Source organism: Diachasma alloeum, unplaced genomic scaffold (assembly GCF_001412515.2).
Source record: "Diachasma alloeum isolate Michigan unplaced genomic scaffold, Dall2.0 Dall_scaffold_00359, whole genome shotgun sequence".
NCBI classification, from domain to species: domain Eukaryota; kingdom Metazoa; phylum Arthropoda; class Insecta; order Hymenoptera; family Braconidae; genus Diachasma; species Diachasma alloeum.
The window spans coordinates 599-18,093 of record NW_021680498.1 but is presented as its reverse complement, the minus strand read 5'-3'; the positions used below and the strand labels follow the sequence as shown (position 1 = coordinate 18,093).

At 37.0% G+C, this 17,495-nt stretch overlaps 3 protein-coding genes across 3 annotated transcripts in view; 2 read left to right on the top strand and 1 right to left on the bottom strand.

Moving 5' to 3' along the window:
* Positions 1-2,567, top strand: part of LOC107041260 (janus kinase and microtubule-interacting protein 3) — a 57,170-nt gene extending 54,603 nt beyond the window's left edge. The window contains exons 8-9 of the transcript XR_003783103.1: positions 887-1,048; positions 2,049-2,567. The gene's annotated coding sequence lies outside the window, so the exon portion shown is untranslated. The remainder of the gene's footprint in view (positions 1-886; positions 1,049-2,048) is intronic.
* A 2,454-nt stretch (positions 2,568-5,021) lies between these two features.
* On the top strand, positions 5,022-11,721 carry LOC107041184. The gene is made up of 9 exons (XM_015261623.1): positions 5,022-5,222; positions 6,173-6,268; positions 6,783-6,938; positions 7,011-7,142; positions 7,205-7,398; positions 9,180-9,271; positions 10,512-10,711; positions 10,791-10,945; positions 11,562-11,721. Exons 1-9 carry the CDS (start codon positions 5,022-5,024, stop codon positions 11,719-11,721), a joined length of 1,386 nt encoding a protein of 461 aa, XP_015117109.1.
* Positions 11,722-14,148: 2,427 nt separating this feature from the next.
* On the bottom strand, positions 14,149-16,610 carry LOC107041212. The gene is made up of 3 exons (XM_015261654.1): positions 16,545-16,610; positions 14,678-15,282; positions 14,149-14,620 (listed from the first exon to the last, which is right to left on the bottom strand). The coding sequence occupies exons 1-3, from the start codon at positions 16,608-16,610 to the stop codon at positions 14,320-14,322; spliced, it is 972 nt and encodes a 323-aa protein (XP_015117140.1). The 3' UTR covers positions 14,149-14,319.
* Between the last annotated feature and the right edge of the window lie 885 nt (positions 16,611-17,495).

Sequence of the window (17,495 nt, the reverse complement as noted above, 5' to 3'; positions counted from 1 at the left end):
TTGGATTTTGAAATTAAACACCTTTGTGTTCTTAAACTGATCACGTACGAAAGATTTTCATAGAGAAACCAGTACATTCGCTAGAAAATTCTACTGAATTCACATTAAACTGTCTGATAATGTTTGGCCGATTCTATTGGAAAACAGCTTATTTCCACTTTTTTTTTCAATAGAAATGATCAATAGCAAATGTTCTGTAGAAAAAATCAACAGAATTGGATTTTTCTGTAGAAATATCTTACCTCAAATTTTAAAAAATCAAACGAATTTTTTTAGTTTGATTTCTTGTTATGAATTGAGATATTTTTCATCTTATTTCATTAAAAAAATCAAACAAAAGTGAAAAAAAACTTGGAAAATTCATGTCAAAGAAATCCTATAGAAAATTTCCCAATAGAAAAAATTATATCTCCAATAGAAATGTAATAGAAATCCTGTGGAATTTTCTATTGAATTCGCTAAATTTTTTATCAAATTTTTTCGTCCGTGAGATTATCCACAAGAGATAAAAATTTGGAATAGCTGTCCCAATTAATTTGTTTTTATGCATTAAAAAATTAGTTTGAACTGTTTTTTTTCACTTTTATGTACTTTAACTCGAGCACGACGACTATTGTTGCGCCTCGTCGATCTAATTTTTGAATTCACTACTCATACTGGACTTTCTGTAGTTTGTGTGTTTGTCTACTATTATTCATCGATCATAAAATAGTAAGGGCGTAGATACGGTTTTTCATTCAGTTTAACGCATCACGTGTACTGTGAGTTAATCTAGTTGCGCTTCAGGTGGTGGTTTAATTTACAATTTATAACTCTTTCATAGTTTTTCACTTCTGCTTGGCTCTCTCGAGGAGAGGTCTTTGAATGGTTCAACTTTTTTTTACAGATTGTTTACTTTCGTTGGAGATGAGACATCTGTCCTTTTTTTTGTTGCGGTGACTGTTATCGTCGAGACTGTGGTTTAGCTATTACATCAAGCTTCTCACGTGACCGGCACAAACTCCCGACGTTTGATAAAAAAAACTGCTCCTTTCTCAACAACGATAAGGTGAGTTGGAAGTATTCTCATGATATTTACGTGGGATGCATGCGAATTCTTCTGTAAATCACGTCCGCTTCAAAGTATTTCGTGACAAATGAAAATGTTTTGCTTTGGATTTTTTACAAAAATTTTGATTTAGAAATTATCTCAATAGAATAAGTTTTATAGCAAATAGAATAGAGTTGGCCAATAATTTTGGTTCAATGCAATTGTATGAAATGAACAAAATAGAATATATGGGAATATAAAACATGATTTTGTTCATTTTAGTAATGATATTAAGGTATTTCGTGTGTAGATCATCGGAGGGGGGGGAGGGGGGGAGGGTAAGACGGAAAGGGAGTCTCATTGTTCTCGAGCCCTGATTCAATCGCTGAGCATGAGTTTTTCCAATTTTCAAGTAACTATTTGAGTGTGCATCTGAACATTTTTTGAATATTGATTTTATTTATCAGATTGATTGATTTTTTTCTCATCACCTACGGGTGTCAAATAATTTTTATTGGATGTTTTTCTAATTATTGAAATAATATTAAAATGCGTCTCGAGTTGGTAAACCTCTCGAGTGTTTTCTCTCTCTCAGTTCCATGGTCCAACCCATACCTTTCCCATGATGCTCACTGACATTCGAATCACGCGCCTACGTGTGAGTGCGTAATTGTCCCGAAACTCATAATTTTCTGAATCATTTGTTCAAATAACTTTCTTATGAAATCTGAAAAAAACCTGAAACTTATACGTGTTCTCAAGAAATATTTGATTTATCACGCACTAGTTTTTTTTCAATAGTTCATCATTTTTTTGGGTGCCATGGGAGACTTGAGGCTGAGATCTAAAAGAATGTGCAAGAATCCTCGATGGTGCACCGTACTCCCACATTTTTCCCTTGAATTTTCCAATTTTTTTTCATTATTTTTACTTGTCACACGAAACACCTTAGTAATCACTGCCACGAAAGCCTCAAAACTGAGTATTTCTCTAAAAGTCATCGTCTTTCTCTCAACAGGACAATACTGCTGGCGCTGCTTGGTACCCAAGTGATGACCAGGAACGGTACGTCCTACCGCACGAACGAGGACACTTCAAACAATCGTAAAATTCAAATTTCCACGCTAAATACTGTCATTCAATATTCAAATCTCCCCTGAAATCTCCTCCAATTTACGAAACGTCGAGAATCCCAGCTCACCCACCACTTCCAAACAATTTACCCAAACATACCTACTAGCGATCGACCGATATCACGAATTGAATCTCATCGAACGCTACGAGAAAATGTCGAAAGTAATGAAAAATGACGAGTGACGTTTACAATACTGTTTACAAAAAACGTGTGTTTGTGTACCTATTCATTTATTCTACGTTTGATTTTCTTCCGATTTCCCTGTTGAGACTTTATATATGTACGTCATCACTATGTCAATCGTTTAGCGAATAACAATGAAGAGCGAGGGGCTATTCACAGGCGAATTGGGTGACACCGCGATTACAAAATGTAATAGATTACCCAGGATTACAGGACTGATTACACTGATTACCATTGCCTATTTGATAACCGTGATTACCAAGAGCACAGAATGTGATTACATGATTGCAAATGATTTCGTCGATTACATTCTGCGATTACCAAACATCTGTAATCATTGAAATCACAAAAAATGGCCTCTTATTAAATATGAATTGATGGAATAATTAATTATTAGAACCTGCAAAGAAATGAGGAAGGAGGGGCAGGGATTAGAACAGAGGAATGCAGTCCCATCACGCCATCTAAAAATTTGGGCATTTATAAGTGCTATCAGCAAAATAAATTTACTGAATATCTACCATTGATGGAGAATGAAACTTACCAGCAGATAATTCAGAGATAATTCAGTCGTTGGTTCTTCAGAATAAGAAGAAATTTAAACTCTGTTGAATCAATTTTCTACGGACAAATGCTCTGTGCAAAACGCATTGGCTATGCAAGGTTCTGAACCATAAACATCTGGGATTCCCAGAAAAGTTGACCCAGGGATCTCTGAGACTTACCGTTGGTAGAAATGACGCGCTCGAAAATTCAAAAACAAAATTCACGGTCTCACTAGGAGCAACTACGAAAGATTACACTGATTACAAATGATTACAGTGATTACAAATGATTACCACTTGATTACCAAACTTGATTACAAAGATGGTAATCATGTGATTACAATGATTACATTGATTTCACTGGGATTACAATTGATTACATCAGCGAGTGACACCACGATTACGCCTGTGAATAGCCCCTCGATGAAGAGTGAATATGATAATCGAACCCCGATTTCGATGAATGAGATAGGTTTAGGGTTCAGGTAATCTCTAGTCGATTTTTGTTAATGTCAAAGTTTATAACCAGCTACTCCGAAGATCTGTGCTATCGTTTGATTCACTAGGGTTTAAACTTTTTGCCGAAACATTTGAGTTAGTTTTACCTTAGCTTAAGTATTTTGATTGAGTTTACGAATGATTGCATGACTATGTTTATTCGAATAAAAAACATGCTCATTGTATTTACATACTTTGTTAGTTATTTGTGGATGAGTACCCATACCTTTCAGGACTGAGGGAAGAGCCTACTCCATCATGCGAAGTCGTTCCGCTAAAGCGTCGGGGCGTCCCTCCAATGAAGCATTTCGTTTTTCGTAATGACGCACCAGATCACTCCAACAACTCTTCCTCTTCTGTTTATCGAGATTCTCCAGTGGATTCCACGTGATTTTATTTTTTAGATTTTTAGTGACTCGAGAAGTGAGGAAACTTCTAAACGAGACATTGGAAACGGAACTGGGGGAACAGTGGCGCCACCTGTTCTGCCATTTTCATTCCGAATTCCCACTCGTTTCGCTAACATCTCAAAATACTAAAAAACAAACTCTTTATGGAAAATTTCAAGCTAGTTTTACTCTGTTTCAATTATTTTTATTGAGATTACGAATTATGACGTGACTATGTTAACTATCTGCCGATGACTCCCCACGCCTTTCAGGCCCTTTGCAATTTCTTCCAGGTGGAAGACATGATCCTTCGCCATTGACCGAAGGCTTGGGATTCTCCTCCATGACACGACTTGCGGTTCTTGATTAAGTGAAAATTGGAGATAAAATGTAATAGGGGATTTCAGTAGTGAAGCGGTAAACCGGGTCGTCGATTTTTGGTCAGTTTTTTATGATTATCTCGGAATCTAAGAGAGACAGTAAAATTTTTGTCATGACCTTTTTGTAGTCCTCAATTGGCTCTACAAGAAATGTCATGACAACAATTTTGCTATCTCTTTTAGATTCCGAGATATTCATAAAAAAACTGGCCAATAGTCAAAATCGAATTTTTCGTCAGTTTTTTATGAATATCTCAGAATCTAAGAGAGATAGTAAAATTTTTGTCATGACCTTTTTTGTAGTCCTCAATTGGCTCTACAAGAAAGGTCATGACAACAATTTTGCTATTTCTTTTAGATTCCGAGATATTCATCAAAAACTGGCCAATAGTCAAAATCGACTTGACTCGGTTTACCACTTCACTACCGATTTTATTCTAAGGGACATTCGAGACGTTACTTGTCATCCGTTAACGGATTTAGATTGACCACGACGCCCATTAGGACTGAGGGAAGAGCCAACTCCATCATCCTAACTCGTTCCGCTAAAGCGTCGTGGCGTCTCTCCAATGAAGCATTTCGTTTTTCGTAATGACGCACCAGATTACTCCAACAACTCTTCCTCTTCTGTTTATCGGGATTATTCAATGGATTCGACATGATTTTATTTTTTAGATTTTTAGTAACTGGAGAAATGAAGAAACTTCCAAACGAGAAATTTGAAACGGAAATGGGGGACCGGTGGCGCCGCCTGGTCTGTCATTTTCGTTTTGAATTTTCACTTATTTCTTTCGCACTTCAAAACTCCAAAAAACGTGGTTAATAAATTGAAACGAAAATTACAGTAGTGGGGGCAATCAAATGGGGCAAACATCGTCTGGAGCCGATCCAGGGACCACGAGGGACACGACTTCTCACTGTTCCTTCTGCGAAAATCCATCATGTTACGAGGAGATCCCTCCAACCTCACCCGGAGCACCGGAAGAAGCTCTTCCGCCAGATCGCAATCGCAGTTTGAACGAGTTGGCTCGGAAATTTGACAGTATTTTAGATAAAGCCAAAGTGAGAATATAAAAAAATCAAAGATACACAAAAAAAAATTACTTTTGGTCAGTAGCAAGAGTACTTGTACCCAGTACCAATAGGTTTCTGGGGAAAAGGCACATTTTTGTACTTCCTCGAAGTTATAAAACAACTTGATGCAAGTATCATGCGTCAAGTACCTGTGCACTGGTGAGAAGTATCTCAGTACTTGTCACAAGTATTTTGTTACTTGGGACAAGTAAAAAAATTACTTGTACTGAGTACCTGGCTGGCTCTTTTCAAAAGTACCAAATAAACTCAATATAAGTTGAGTATAAGAACTCAAAAATGTTTTTCTACCTCTTCTAAAAACCGATTTTCGTCAAAAATTCAAAAATCCAAATAATTTCCGTTTTGTGAGTAGCAAAATTGAAAAGAAATTGAAAATAATTTTTCGAAGCCTTTTAAATGTTGATAACAACATAAAACAAAAATCTCAACAAAATTGAAATTTTTTAGGTTGGAAAGCATACCAATAATTCTTGAAAGCATCTATAAAAATTCCTACAAAATATCTTCTGCTGAACATTTCTATTCACAGAAATGCGTGAGAAAGGCCATTCTATCCGGCAATAATATTGACTTTTTTCAATCAAGTCATCAATTGGAAGTACTGAAATTAAGTCCTAAAAGTACTTGAGAAAAGTAGAAAAATTACTTTTCACTAGAACCTTTGGTACTTGTGAAAAGTACTAAAAGTACTGGCAGTAAGTAGTGATACTACTTCCTCCCAGTACCATTTCTACTCGATCGGCAGATGTGGTACTTTACCCAAGGACACAAAATGTACTTGAGACGCGTATTTTTAGAACTTTTCAAAAGTGAACTTCCCCCACGTACCGGTTTGTACTGGTGAGAAGTAATTTTTTTTGAGTATTCCTAAGAATTCCTCAGTAAATGAAAAAAAAATTGTTCCAATTAATTATCAGACCCTGGGGCTTCAAGAGCTAGTCAAACCGATTGAGGAAACCGCGATAACGTTGAAGAATCTGGCGGAGCCGGGTCAGTCTCTAGCGCTCAGTGAAGTGAGTTTCCCTCGTTTGAACGTATTAATTTTGGCTTTCCAGGGGAAATGTAACCCTGTAGATTTTTTTACGTGCTAATGGGGCAAAAAACACTTCTGATTTATTTAAATGTCAACAGTTCATTCAATTCCCGATGACTATTGGCCAGTTTTTTATGAATATCCCCGAATCCAAGGCAGATAGCAAAATTTTTTACATGACCTTTTTTGTAGCTCTCAACTCGCTCTACAAAAAAGGTCATGACAAAAATTTCGATATCTCCCTTAGCTTCGCAGATATTTCCCAAAATCTCAGCTAAGAATTAAGTCGACTTGAATTGTTTCAGTTCATGACGAACTTAGATCGACTGCAATTGATCGATTTCTTCTGAAGTCCGTTTCATCTGACCCTCCCCTATTCATTCAATGGATAAATTATCACAATTTTATCATTGCAGAGTGTTTGCTGCAGCCCTGGAAAGCCTATTAATCCCCTGACAACTTCGAAACTCAAAAAAAATATCGATATTTCATAGCCAGGACTCTCCTGCGACTGCAATCAGTGGGGCCCAGATGTCGTTAGTCCCCAAGGCAAATGGATTTGCAATCCATGCGGTGATAAATGTCAATGCGATAAGACCTGGTACATTCCATCTGTCAGTAAAAAAATATCGCACATGTGTGACCCTGAGGTGAATGAAATCAGTGATGCATGTGTTGGTGGATGTAAATAATATTCGTCGACTCGTTCATCTGTATTTCAGCCTTTGAAAGAGAAAGGATTTCATGAAGAGACGGACACATCAATCGCCAGGATCAGAGGTCAGAGTGAGGAGACTGCGGCAAATGACGAGTCCTTTGAGATTCAGATTAAAGTGTCCGCTGATCACCTCCTGGTGAGTTTAAATTTTGACGATAAATTATTGACGATATGCGAAGATAAATGTGCCTACTTCAGTCTGCGCCACCCAAATATCCATTGGAACCTAGTCCTAGGCGAGAGGGAGTGGAGGAGGGAGAAAGTGGAGCTACTTGTCCGTGTGGGTGCGGGTATTTCCAGCAAGGGGAGTTCAAAGTCTGTCCTTGTGGATGTGGAACCATTATTGAAATTGTCGATGATGCTGGGGAATACTTGGGAGTCAGAGATGGAGGGTAATTAAATTATTTGGGTCAACTAGAATTGGGAGATCGGGAGATTAGCTCTGCGCGAGAAAAGAATTACTTTTGCCAAGGAATCGCGTTCTTGGGAGTGAATTGAGTGAATGGTGGCTTAAAAAATTTGGTTAACATTTTTGGGTGAACATTTCGAATTGTTCATGAAGTTCCCTGAAAGGAAGTTTCTGGTGGTTTTTTCAAATGTGATGTTTCAAACTCTTCAAATCTTTGTTTTCAAATGTAGGTATTATTGAGCCCTATCCATCGCCATTAATTAAAATTTAATTCATCGATTAGTTTTTTCAATTTTCGAATTTTTACGAAAATCGGTTGTCCCACGGTAGCTAAAAAAATTTTCTGAATTGATTGAATGATGTTTTCAAATGTAGGTATTATTGAGCCCTATTCCTCGCCATTAATTAAAATTTAATTCATCGATTAGTTTTTTCAATTTTCGAATTTTTACGAAAATCGGTTGTCCCACGGTAGCTAAAAAAAATGTTCTGAATTGATTGAATGATGTTTTTAAATGTAGGTATTATTGAGCCCCATCTATCGCCATTAATGAAAATTTAATTCATCGATTAGTTTTTTAATTTTCTATTTTTTACGAAAATCGGTTGTCCCACGGTAGCTAAAAAAAATTTCTGAATTGATTGAATGATGGCTTAAACAGTTGCTTGGATGTCCTTTTGACCGAGTTCGAAGATGAAGCCGATAGCAACAATCGTTATTTTGATTTATTTGAGAATTTGCAAAAATTTTGGATTTTTTGAAACTCAGAATTCCGGGGATATCTTTGAATATCATGCTTCAAATGAATTCAATCATCGCTTAAAATGTTTTTTTTAATGCCATCAAGTCGAAGTTAAAAGATGATTACGATAGCTATATTGGTTGATTTGATTTTTATGATGATTGTTGAAAATTTCGAATTTTTCATGAATTTCCCTGAAAGTGAACTTTTTGATGGTTTCTTCAAACGTGATGCTTCAAATTCATTCAAGTATGCATAAATAAAATTTTTCTATTAACATTTTATCGAAGGGCTGAGGGGAGTGATAGAACCGTAAAAAAGACAGTCGGTTGTATAGAAGAAAGAGATAATAAGAATAACGATGATGATAACATTCGACTGAGTTGAAAATCCGACAAAATTAGTTAAAAAGAAATCCTATGCAATTTAATAAAATGAAATAAATGATAAATTATGCATGATAGATGGAAATGATGCGCAATAGTTTGCACCGATGTGCAAAATAACTATTCGGAAGCATATTGCTAATTTATTGTTTTAAATTTGAGATTTTCTCACTCAAATAATTTTCAATAATTTTAAAGGCTAATAATTGTCAATGGAGTTCATGCAACGTCATATGTAGCATAATCATCGCGTAATTCAGCATCATTAAAATATTTTTTAATGGATTTGGACCATCTGGGAATGACGATTTCTAAAAGAATTAAATTCTTCTCCCAAGAAAATAATTCCTTGGCAAAAGGAATACATTGAAAAATACTGAGATTCTCAAAATAGCTAATTCAATTCTGGAAGCAAGAAACTTTTTCTCTCTGTACGTTATGTCGTGGGCTAAAACTGCCCGCGAGAGCGGATCAATCAATCATATTTATTAATTCTCATTTTCTTTCTCATTATGCAATCCTCTTCACGTAACATCAATGTTCGTGGGTAATGATCGATTGAACCTCAAGACTCTCTCGAATAATGGAACAAATTACTAGGAATTATTTCTACTGTACTATTATTAATGAACTAGGCCCTGCTGTGTCTGCGGTAATGAACTCAATGACGAGCCGATCCATAACCCGGAGCAATCATCCAAGGTTTCCTTCGTGCCGAGTGATACTGGTTAGATAACTGAATAAATCACGTACGAAAAACTTTAATAGAGAAACTAAAAGCATTCGCTAAAAAGTTCTATTAGTTTTTGGCTGATTCTATTGACGAATTCAATAACAAAGCGGTAAAACGGTTCAAGTCGATTTAAATCTCAGCTGAGTTTTCGAGGAATATCTCCGAATCTAAGGGACATACCGAAATTTTCATAATAACCTTTTCTGTAGGGCGAATTGAGGGCTACAAAAAAAGATATGACAAAAATTTTGCTATCTCCTCTAGATTTCGAGGTATTCATTGTAAACTGGCCAACCTCTAAAATCGGCTTGAGCAGTTTTACCGCTTCGCAAATGAATTCTGCAGCGCATTTGCGTTTTTGTCAAGAGAAATGTTCAATTAAAAATATTTCTAAGGAAAAACCAATAGAATTCGATTTTTCCGCAGGAATTATTGAAATTTTCGGTTTTAGTTTACAACCGCGACCACAAATATTATGATCTCCTATTAATTTATTTTCATATTTAATTTTGCAATTCATACACCATCTTCAAATTTTCATAGTGTGAGCCTTTTTGGTATTCATGATAGAGCCAAATATATACGCCTGACCGCCGTTCTGAATTTAATTCAGCAGCGAAGTGTTAAAACGGTTTACGTCGACTTATCTCTCAGTTCACTTTTTGAGGAATATTTCCGAATCTAAGGAAGATAGCGAAATTTTCGTAATTACATTTGTTGTAGCTCTTAACCGGCTCTACAAAAAAGTTTCTAACCAAAATTTAGCTATCTCCCTTAGATTCCGAGATAGTCATTGAAAACTGGCCAACAATCAAAATTAACTTGCACCGTTTTACCACTTCGCTACTGAATTGTATACCTTAATGTAATAAATAGTAATTTTGCCTTACGAAGGGAGGTGCCGAATGGGAAGTCCCGTACATTTACGTGAACGTCCATAATAACATATGACATGATTCAAAGAGATTTAAACTCATTAGCGGACTCCCACTCACAATTTCGAAAAATAATTCAGTAGAGGCGTAATTGTAAACAGAAACCAAAATTTCACAGTTCGCTCATTTCAGTGTGGTCAACAAAATAGAAACGAAAGTTCAAAATCGAAATTTGGAGGCCCAAAACCCGCGACACTTTTTGCGGATGGGCTCATATAAAAATTTTTCGTGCGTGAGGTTTTTCCCAGAATACGTCCCGAACAGTTTCAGTCGTTTTAACTTGCATCTCGAAAATTTAGGACTGATGTCAGCACTCGAAATGCTGCAAGCCAAGTGTCGCATAAAGGACGGAATGATTGCTGTTCTGGCTGAGGAGCTCAGGAATTCCGGTCATGTCAATCACATCGTCGAGAATTTAGGTGCGCCTTGTTTGCCACGCATTGCTATTGACTTCGATCGGTCTATGCTGTGCGATTATCTCAGGAGCACATCGCTTCCGGTTAGTTCAATTCCATGACGAAATCTCACCGGCGATGAATAACGAAATTCGAGATAACTTGGATTATGTTTGGTAACAGGATTTGTCTCAGAGGCGAACTTATGTCGAGGATGATGCAGTACCGAAGCCAACGAATTTCCGAGTTGTCAGATCGATACTCAACTCATTATTCGTTGCCTGGGATCCGCCTGAATCACTGTGCAAACTTCGAGGATTTGAAATTACAGTCAATGGGTAATGAAACGTTTTATTACTGCGAGTCTATCTTTTTGATCTACCGTCAATACATCGGGTATTGCCAGTGACCCAGTTTCTGGCACCCTCAAGACACAGGAAAAAAATTTAATAGAAAAACCAAGCGATTTCGCTGGATATCTATTGGATTTCTATGGAATTTTCTATCAATTTTTGACTGATTCTATAGAATATTTTCTGTTGAAAATTCCTATACAATTGGCCTCTATTCTTAATTCTTTTCCACTCAGATTCTGCAATGCAAAACAAAAAATCCAGTGGGAAAAACGTGGAAAATTTGTGCCCAATAATTCTGATAGAAAAAATCTAAGAGACAAATTCAAACAGAAATTCGAAATCTATTGACTTTTTCGTATTAAATATCCAATAGAATTTTCTAGTGAATTCGCTGGGTTTTCTATTGAATTTTGTCATGTCTGATGTTTGGCACAAAAAAAATCCTTTCTGATAATTTTTAACAAACGATTTTATTGTCCCAACTAAGACTTGTTTGATAACTGCTATTTTTCTCTTCGTGAAGCTGTACATTTGAACATTTTGAAACTGAGATTCAAATAAATTAACCTAAGATGAATACTGATACCAAATTTTTCAGGATCGTAACGTCCCGAGTTGGATCGCCAACGAGAACCCAGGCAATTCTAACTTCCGTTGACATGACAAAACCAACGGTTCTCACCTTATACGCAGTTGCCACGAATGGACACATATCAGACTCGTCGACAATAACTTTCCCAGCTAGCAAATACCCATGAAAATAAAACTGCAAAAAACCATTGACCCCCTTAGTTTGCGCTGTGAAACCAGAGAACTTGTCTCGGTCATTCATCCGAAGTCAGATTATTTTTTCACATGATTTTTTATTACCGTTACGTCAATGTTCCCCGCTCTCCCTTCCGGGGAATCCCCCAGTTGTGAGAAATTTCGAGAGACACTTGCATCGTACAGTCGCCATGAAAGCTTATAATTTACTCTTACTTCAGGTATTCTTCTTGTCTGTCATATTGCACGCTTGAATTTCTTATTCTTTTGACGGAATTGTTTTCGAATTTCTTTTGAGGAGTTTTATGGATGTGTCTTTGATTTTTTTAATGTGTGGAAATGCATTAGTTGGGGGAAATTCGATACGTAATTGACAGTTTTTGACAAGTGACAGTTCCACGGAAATTTTAAGGAATTTTGTCATTAAAAATTCACAATGTGGTGGGAGAAGCAATGGAAATGAGGAATATCGAGGTATATATCCTTGAAGTTTCAATCTCGTATTGCATGCTTGAATTTCTTGTTGTTATGACGGAATTCAGTAGCAAAGTGGTAAAAGGAGATAAGTCAATTTTGATTATTGACCAGTTTTCAATCAATATCTCGGAATCTAAGGGAGATAACAAAATTTTTGTTATAACCTTTTATGTGGAGCCGATTAAGTTCTGCAATAAATGTAATTACGAAAATTTCGGTATCTCCCTTAGATTCGGAAATATTCCTCAAAAACTCAACTGGGAGATAAGTCGACTTATCTCCGTTTACCACTTCACTACTGAATTGTTTTCAAATTTCTTCGGAATAGTTCTATGGATTTGTGTTTGATTTTTTTAATGTGTGGAAATGCATTTCCACAGGGGAAGATTGAGGGGAATTCGATGCATTGTTGAGAATTTTTGACAAGTGACAGTTACATTCAAATTTCACGAATTTTTGTCATTAAAAATTCACAATTTGATGGAAGAATCAGTGGAAATGAGGAATATAGAGGTATATATCCTGGAAGTTTCAATCAACTGAAGGTCCAGAGTAATTTCTTAATGAATATTCATGTTTTGACTAGTAATTTAAGTTAATTCGAGAAATTCTTGTCTTTCTGCTGCTGTAAAATTTAAAATTGCTTTGAATTTTAAGTGGAATTCTAAATTCTCACTTTATCCTTCATTCAGGAGGGCGACATGAAATTCGATGTAGTTCTGCGGGAATTACTAGTTAACTGTTTATGAAATTACACTTTTTTCTAATAGAGTAGAGCGATTCCCCTTAAAAATCACTTCCAAAAACTGCATTGTTAAAGATTCACTTAAAAAAATTTGTGGCTAAAATGTCCGATACACCTTAGAAATTTTTATCAAGTGCCGGTTCCACTGAAATTTCAAGGAATTTTGTGATTGAAAATTCACAATTTGATAAAGAAATCAACGGACAGTGCCTATTTCAATTCGATTATTCTATGAAATTTAATGGAAATGAGTGAAATTTAGGTAAATGTGTTATAAGATTTTTTCTCTTTATATTTTTATTAATTGAAAATTTTCTGTATTTGGTACTAAATATTCATACCTTTATCAAAAACGTCAAGTAACTTAGGGAATTCTCTATTTTCAGCTGCTCAACAATTTTTGATTCCATGATTTTCTCCTCCCTAAAGCAGATTTAATGTCGCATTCCTGAAAATTATTAGTCACTCTAATTAAAACACTCTAAATTAAAACTCTTTTATTTTTGGAATAGACAGAATCTTTCTCCAATCGACAACAGACGTTAATTGTTCTATAAATCTTATTCTGTTAAAAATCCCTCTATAAAAATTTTTGAAAACAAATTTTCGTGTTTATTTTCTAGAATTTTTATAATTTGGAAAAAATACAGTGGACGAAGCTCAGAAAATTCTACAGAAAAAATCTGCAGAAGATAATTCACACAGAAAAATAGAAATCAATTTTTAATATCCATTAACAAATCGCCCGCTAAAGTTGCACAACTTAAACAAAACTCTCATAAAAATCTACTAAAACCTTATAGAGTCCCAATAAAAATTACCCAGAATTTTAACGGCATCGTTTTACACGTTTGACATTAACAATACAGTCATTAACGAGAAAGATCTCTGTTTCTCGCCTTCACATCCCCAATGCACTGTAACAAAACCCCTCTAAATTAAAGTCCTTTTGTTCTTGGAATACACAGAATCTTCCTCCAATCGACAACAGACGTTAATTGTTCTATAAATCTTATTCTGTTAAAATTCCCTCTATAAAGATTTTTGAAAACAAATTTTCGTTTCCATTTTCTAGAATTTTTATAATTTGGAAAAAATACAGTGGGCAAAGCTCAGAAAATTCTATAGAAAAAATCTGAAGAAGATAATTCACAAAGAAAAATAGAAGTCAATTTTTAATATCCATTAACAAATCGCACGCTAAAATTGCACAATTTAAACAGAACTCTCATAAAAATCTACTAAAACCTTATAGAGTCCCAATAAAAATTCCCCAGAATTCCAACGTCACGTTTTACACATTTTCAATTAATAATGCCGTCATTAACACCTTCACACCCCCAATGCACTATAACAAAACCCCTCTAAATTAAAGTCCTTTCGTTCTCGGAATATACAGAATCTTCCTCCTATCAACAAGATCGTCAATGCTATTCAAATCCGGCAGAACATCTGGAATTTTAATATTCACGCTGTTCGCGAACGGCCTCTCCGTCGACAAAAACGCAAGAGGCTTGACAACTCGTTCCCTCTCCAGTGTATAATAAATTTCCGTACTAGTGGTGCGTTTCGGGTAGTACGGGTCCTCCTCATTGCCACTGTAGCCAGACGTTTCAATATTAAAAGCAGGAATGGGAAACTCAGTCCCGGCCGTTGTAGTTCTTGCTGTACTCGTAGTCGGCCCGATCGCAGTGCGATGAACTCCCTCCGCCGCATTATGAATGGACCTCGGAGTCTCACCTTGAGGATAATTACCCCTTTGCGAGAAAAACGGCTTCGACGTGCTCGTCTTGCCCCCCTGCGACCCCTCGAACCTCAGAGTTCTGGGCTTTTCTTCGCGAGGAAACTCGTTCGCGTCCCTGGATTTGAACTGAATCCCACTGGACCGTTCGCTAGTCGAAGAAACACTGTTTCGATTTTTGTCGTTCTTCTTGGCACTTGAATTTCGGAGGAAAACGGTTGCGCTCATCGTGAACGTTGTCGACTTGTTCGAGTCCTCTGCGGGCGCCTCGAGGAACACCGAGGGCTGCGGGGAGATCCTGAAGGACCGGGACAGAGGGCTGGAGCTCTGAAGAGCCGCTTTGTCGGTTTTATCGGCCCCCTGGGCAACTTGGGAGATTAATTTCTCCGCGTTTCGACAGTTCACCAGGTGCGCGTGGTCGCAGACGAGAGTCTCTTGGCAGAACTTCGTCTCTTTCGGGCAGTAGTACGTGAACTTATTGCCGTGATTGTCACACGTGTGGTACACTTCGCAGTTGGAGGCGATGTCGGCGTAAAACCCGGTATCCCTTCCTCTGCATGAGAACACGCTGGGGGGAGGTGGGGTTGAGTTCTGGAATTGTTCGGATGATGTCACGTGGGGAGAACAAGCGGGAAATTGCTCTTACATTGCGTTTCGCGGATCAAATCAGTAGCGAAGTGCTAAAGCGGTTTACCACTTTTGTCGACGTTTTTGAGGAATATTTCCGAATCTAAGGAAGATATCGAAATTTTTGTAATTACATTTGTTGTAGCTCTCTATCGGCTCTACAAAAAAGTTATTAACAAGAATTTTGCTATCTCCCTTAGATTCCGAGATATTCATTGAAAACTGGCCAATACTCAAAATTGACTTGAACCGTTTTACCACTTCGCTACTGACATTTGAAAAAAAGGTTTTTTTTTCAATTAAAAATAAAATTTCTGCGGGTCTATTCGTAAGCTTACTCCCAATGGAATTGGTAGAAATGAAGGATGAAGAAAAATCAGTAGCGAAGCGGTAAACCGGGCTAAGTCGATTTTGACTATTGGCCAGTTTTCTACGAATATCTCGAAATCTAAAAGAGGTAGAAAATTTTTTGTCACGACCTTTTTTGTAGAGCTAATCTCGGGTTATCAAAAAGGTTATGAGAGAAATTTGGTTATCTCTCTTAGATTCCGAGATATTAATAAAAAATTGCTCAAAATTAAAATCGACTGAACGCGATTTACCGCTTTGTTACTGAAATAACGCTTCAGGTAACGGTCCCATGCCTTCTGACGGAAAGACTCGGCCGCGGCTTGTTTATGTTGAATTTTCCAAAAATTAATCGCCAAAAAATCTCATTTCTACTAATAACTAAAAACATGATTCCTTCGCGTTTCATAACATTCTAGACAATTTGCAATGAAGATTACACTGATAGAAAGGATTAGTTATTGACAACGAATGTATTTGGTTGGAGACGAGGGTCTATTTGATCTCACTAAATGTTCATTCGTCAATAGTTAACAAACGCACATTTGAGGAGCCTTGTCTGACAGGATTTTCACTTTTCAAGGGAACCATTCGTTAACAATTAACGAATTTTCATTTGGTTATGTTCAACTCTACCATTTGCTAATAGTCAACGAATCTCGTTTGGAATAAATGTATAAAATAAAAAAGTAAAATATCAGTGTAGAAAATCGAAAAATCGCTCAAACACAAACCATCAGAGAAAAAGAAGAAATGAGTCATTTTCTTCCGAGAACTTTTGCGGGAAAAATTTTCACTGAGAAATAAAGTCGGAAGAAATACAGCCCTATCCCCTAATGTAAAGTTACTTTCCTTAAATTCAATTATGCAGTACTCACTGAATCCCCTTGTCCCTGAACCGTGAAGACAATCGCGAACAGCCACGTGACACAATTTAATGTCATTTTATCATGTGAGAATGAAGCCGACTATAATCGAAAGATCCGCAGAGGCATTGAGCCCGCGAGATGAGTGAAGTGAAAGTGAGAAGAATGTTTAGGACTGAGGCTTTTCGCCTTGCATTATCCACCACCACCACTTCTACTCCTTCTCCTTCCTCCGGTTGTTTATTTCCCGTTACCTTATAGAGTATTGTCGCCTCGATGAATAAAAATGAGAAGGCATTTTTATTCCGCGAGAAGGGCAGGGGGACATGTGCAGACAATTGACCGGAGGAGAGGGAAAAAATAGAGCCACTCGACCGGAGAACAATGTGATCCGCGGGACGCGCTCGACTTGTCAATGGATTGTTGTGAAAGTTCGCTGTTTCTTTCTGTTTCCTCGGCGCTCGGTTGCATAGTTGAACGCACGCTGGTTTGGACCCGGAGTAATCTCGAGTGGAGTGACACACGATTATGGTGGAGTGAAGAGGGTATGAGGAGACAAAAAATTGTTGTGGTAAGAGGATGACAGGATCCTTGGCATCATGACCTATTTGAGGGGATTGTTGAAAGGTCGAAGCCAGGTTCGAGCATCTGATCATCTTGTCGATTCTGCACCTACGTGCAAATGAAAGAGCGGGTCGCGAAATGGCGTGCTAGGGCCTCTAAACATGAAAATAGTTTCCGAGATAATCGCGAAAAACGAAAACGCTAAAAAAAATAATTTAATTTATTTTCTATGGGGTGTAGGGAGTGGAAAAACGCAATTCTGAGCCGTCCATCTGCCTATAGGGAACCCAAATTTCCTCAGGAATCGAATGGAATAAGTTTTAAGGCTCTATCTCTCATAGTTTCCGAGATAATCGCGAAAAACGAAAGTGCCAAAAAAAATTAATTTAATTCACCTTG

Excerpts from the sequence above, each read along its gene's own strand:
- LOC107041184 (XM_015261623.1), top strand. The coding sequence starts at position 5,022 with ATGGGGCAAACATCGTCTGGAGCCGATCCAGGGACCACGAGGGACACG. Across the intron at positions 5,223-6,172 it reads GTATTTTAGATAAAGCCAAA|ACCCTGGGGCTTCAAGAGCT; the intron begins GTGAGAATATAA and ends ATTAATTATCAG. Across the intron at positions 7,143-7,204 it reads TGTCCGCTGATCACCTCCTG|TCTGCGCCACCCAAATATCC; the intron begins GTGAGTTTAAAT and ends TGCCTACTTCAG.
- LOC107041212 (XM_015261654.1), bottom strand. The coding sequence starts at position 16,610 with ATGACATTAAATTGTGTCACGTGGCTGTTCGCGATTGTCTTCACGGTT. Across the intron at positions 15,283-16,544 it reads TTCAGGGACAAGGGGATTCA|AACTCAACCCCACCTCCCCC; the intron begins GTGAGTACTGCA and ends GAACAATTCCAG. Across the intron at positions 14,621-14,677 it reads CCTCAAGGTGAGACTCCGAG|TACAGCAAGAACTACAACGG; the intron begins GTCCATTCATAA and ends GCCGACTACGAG.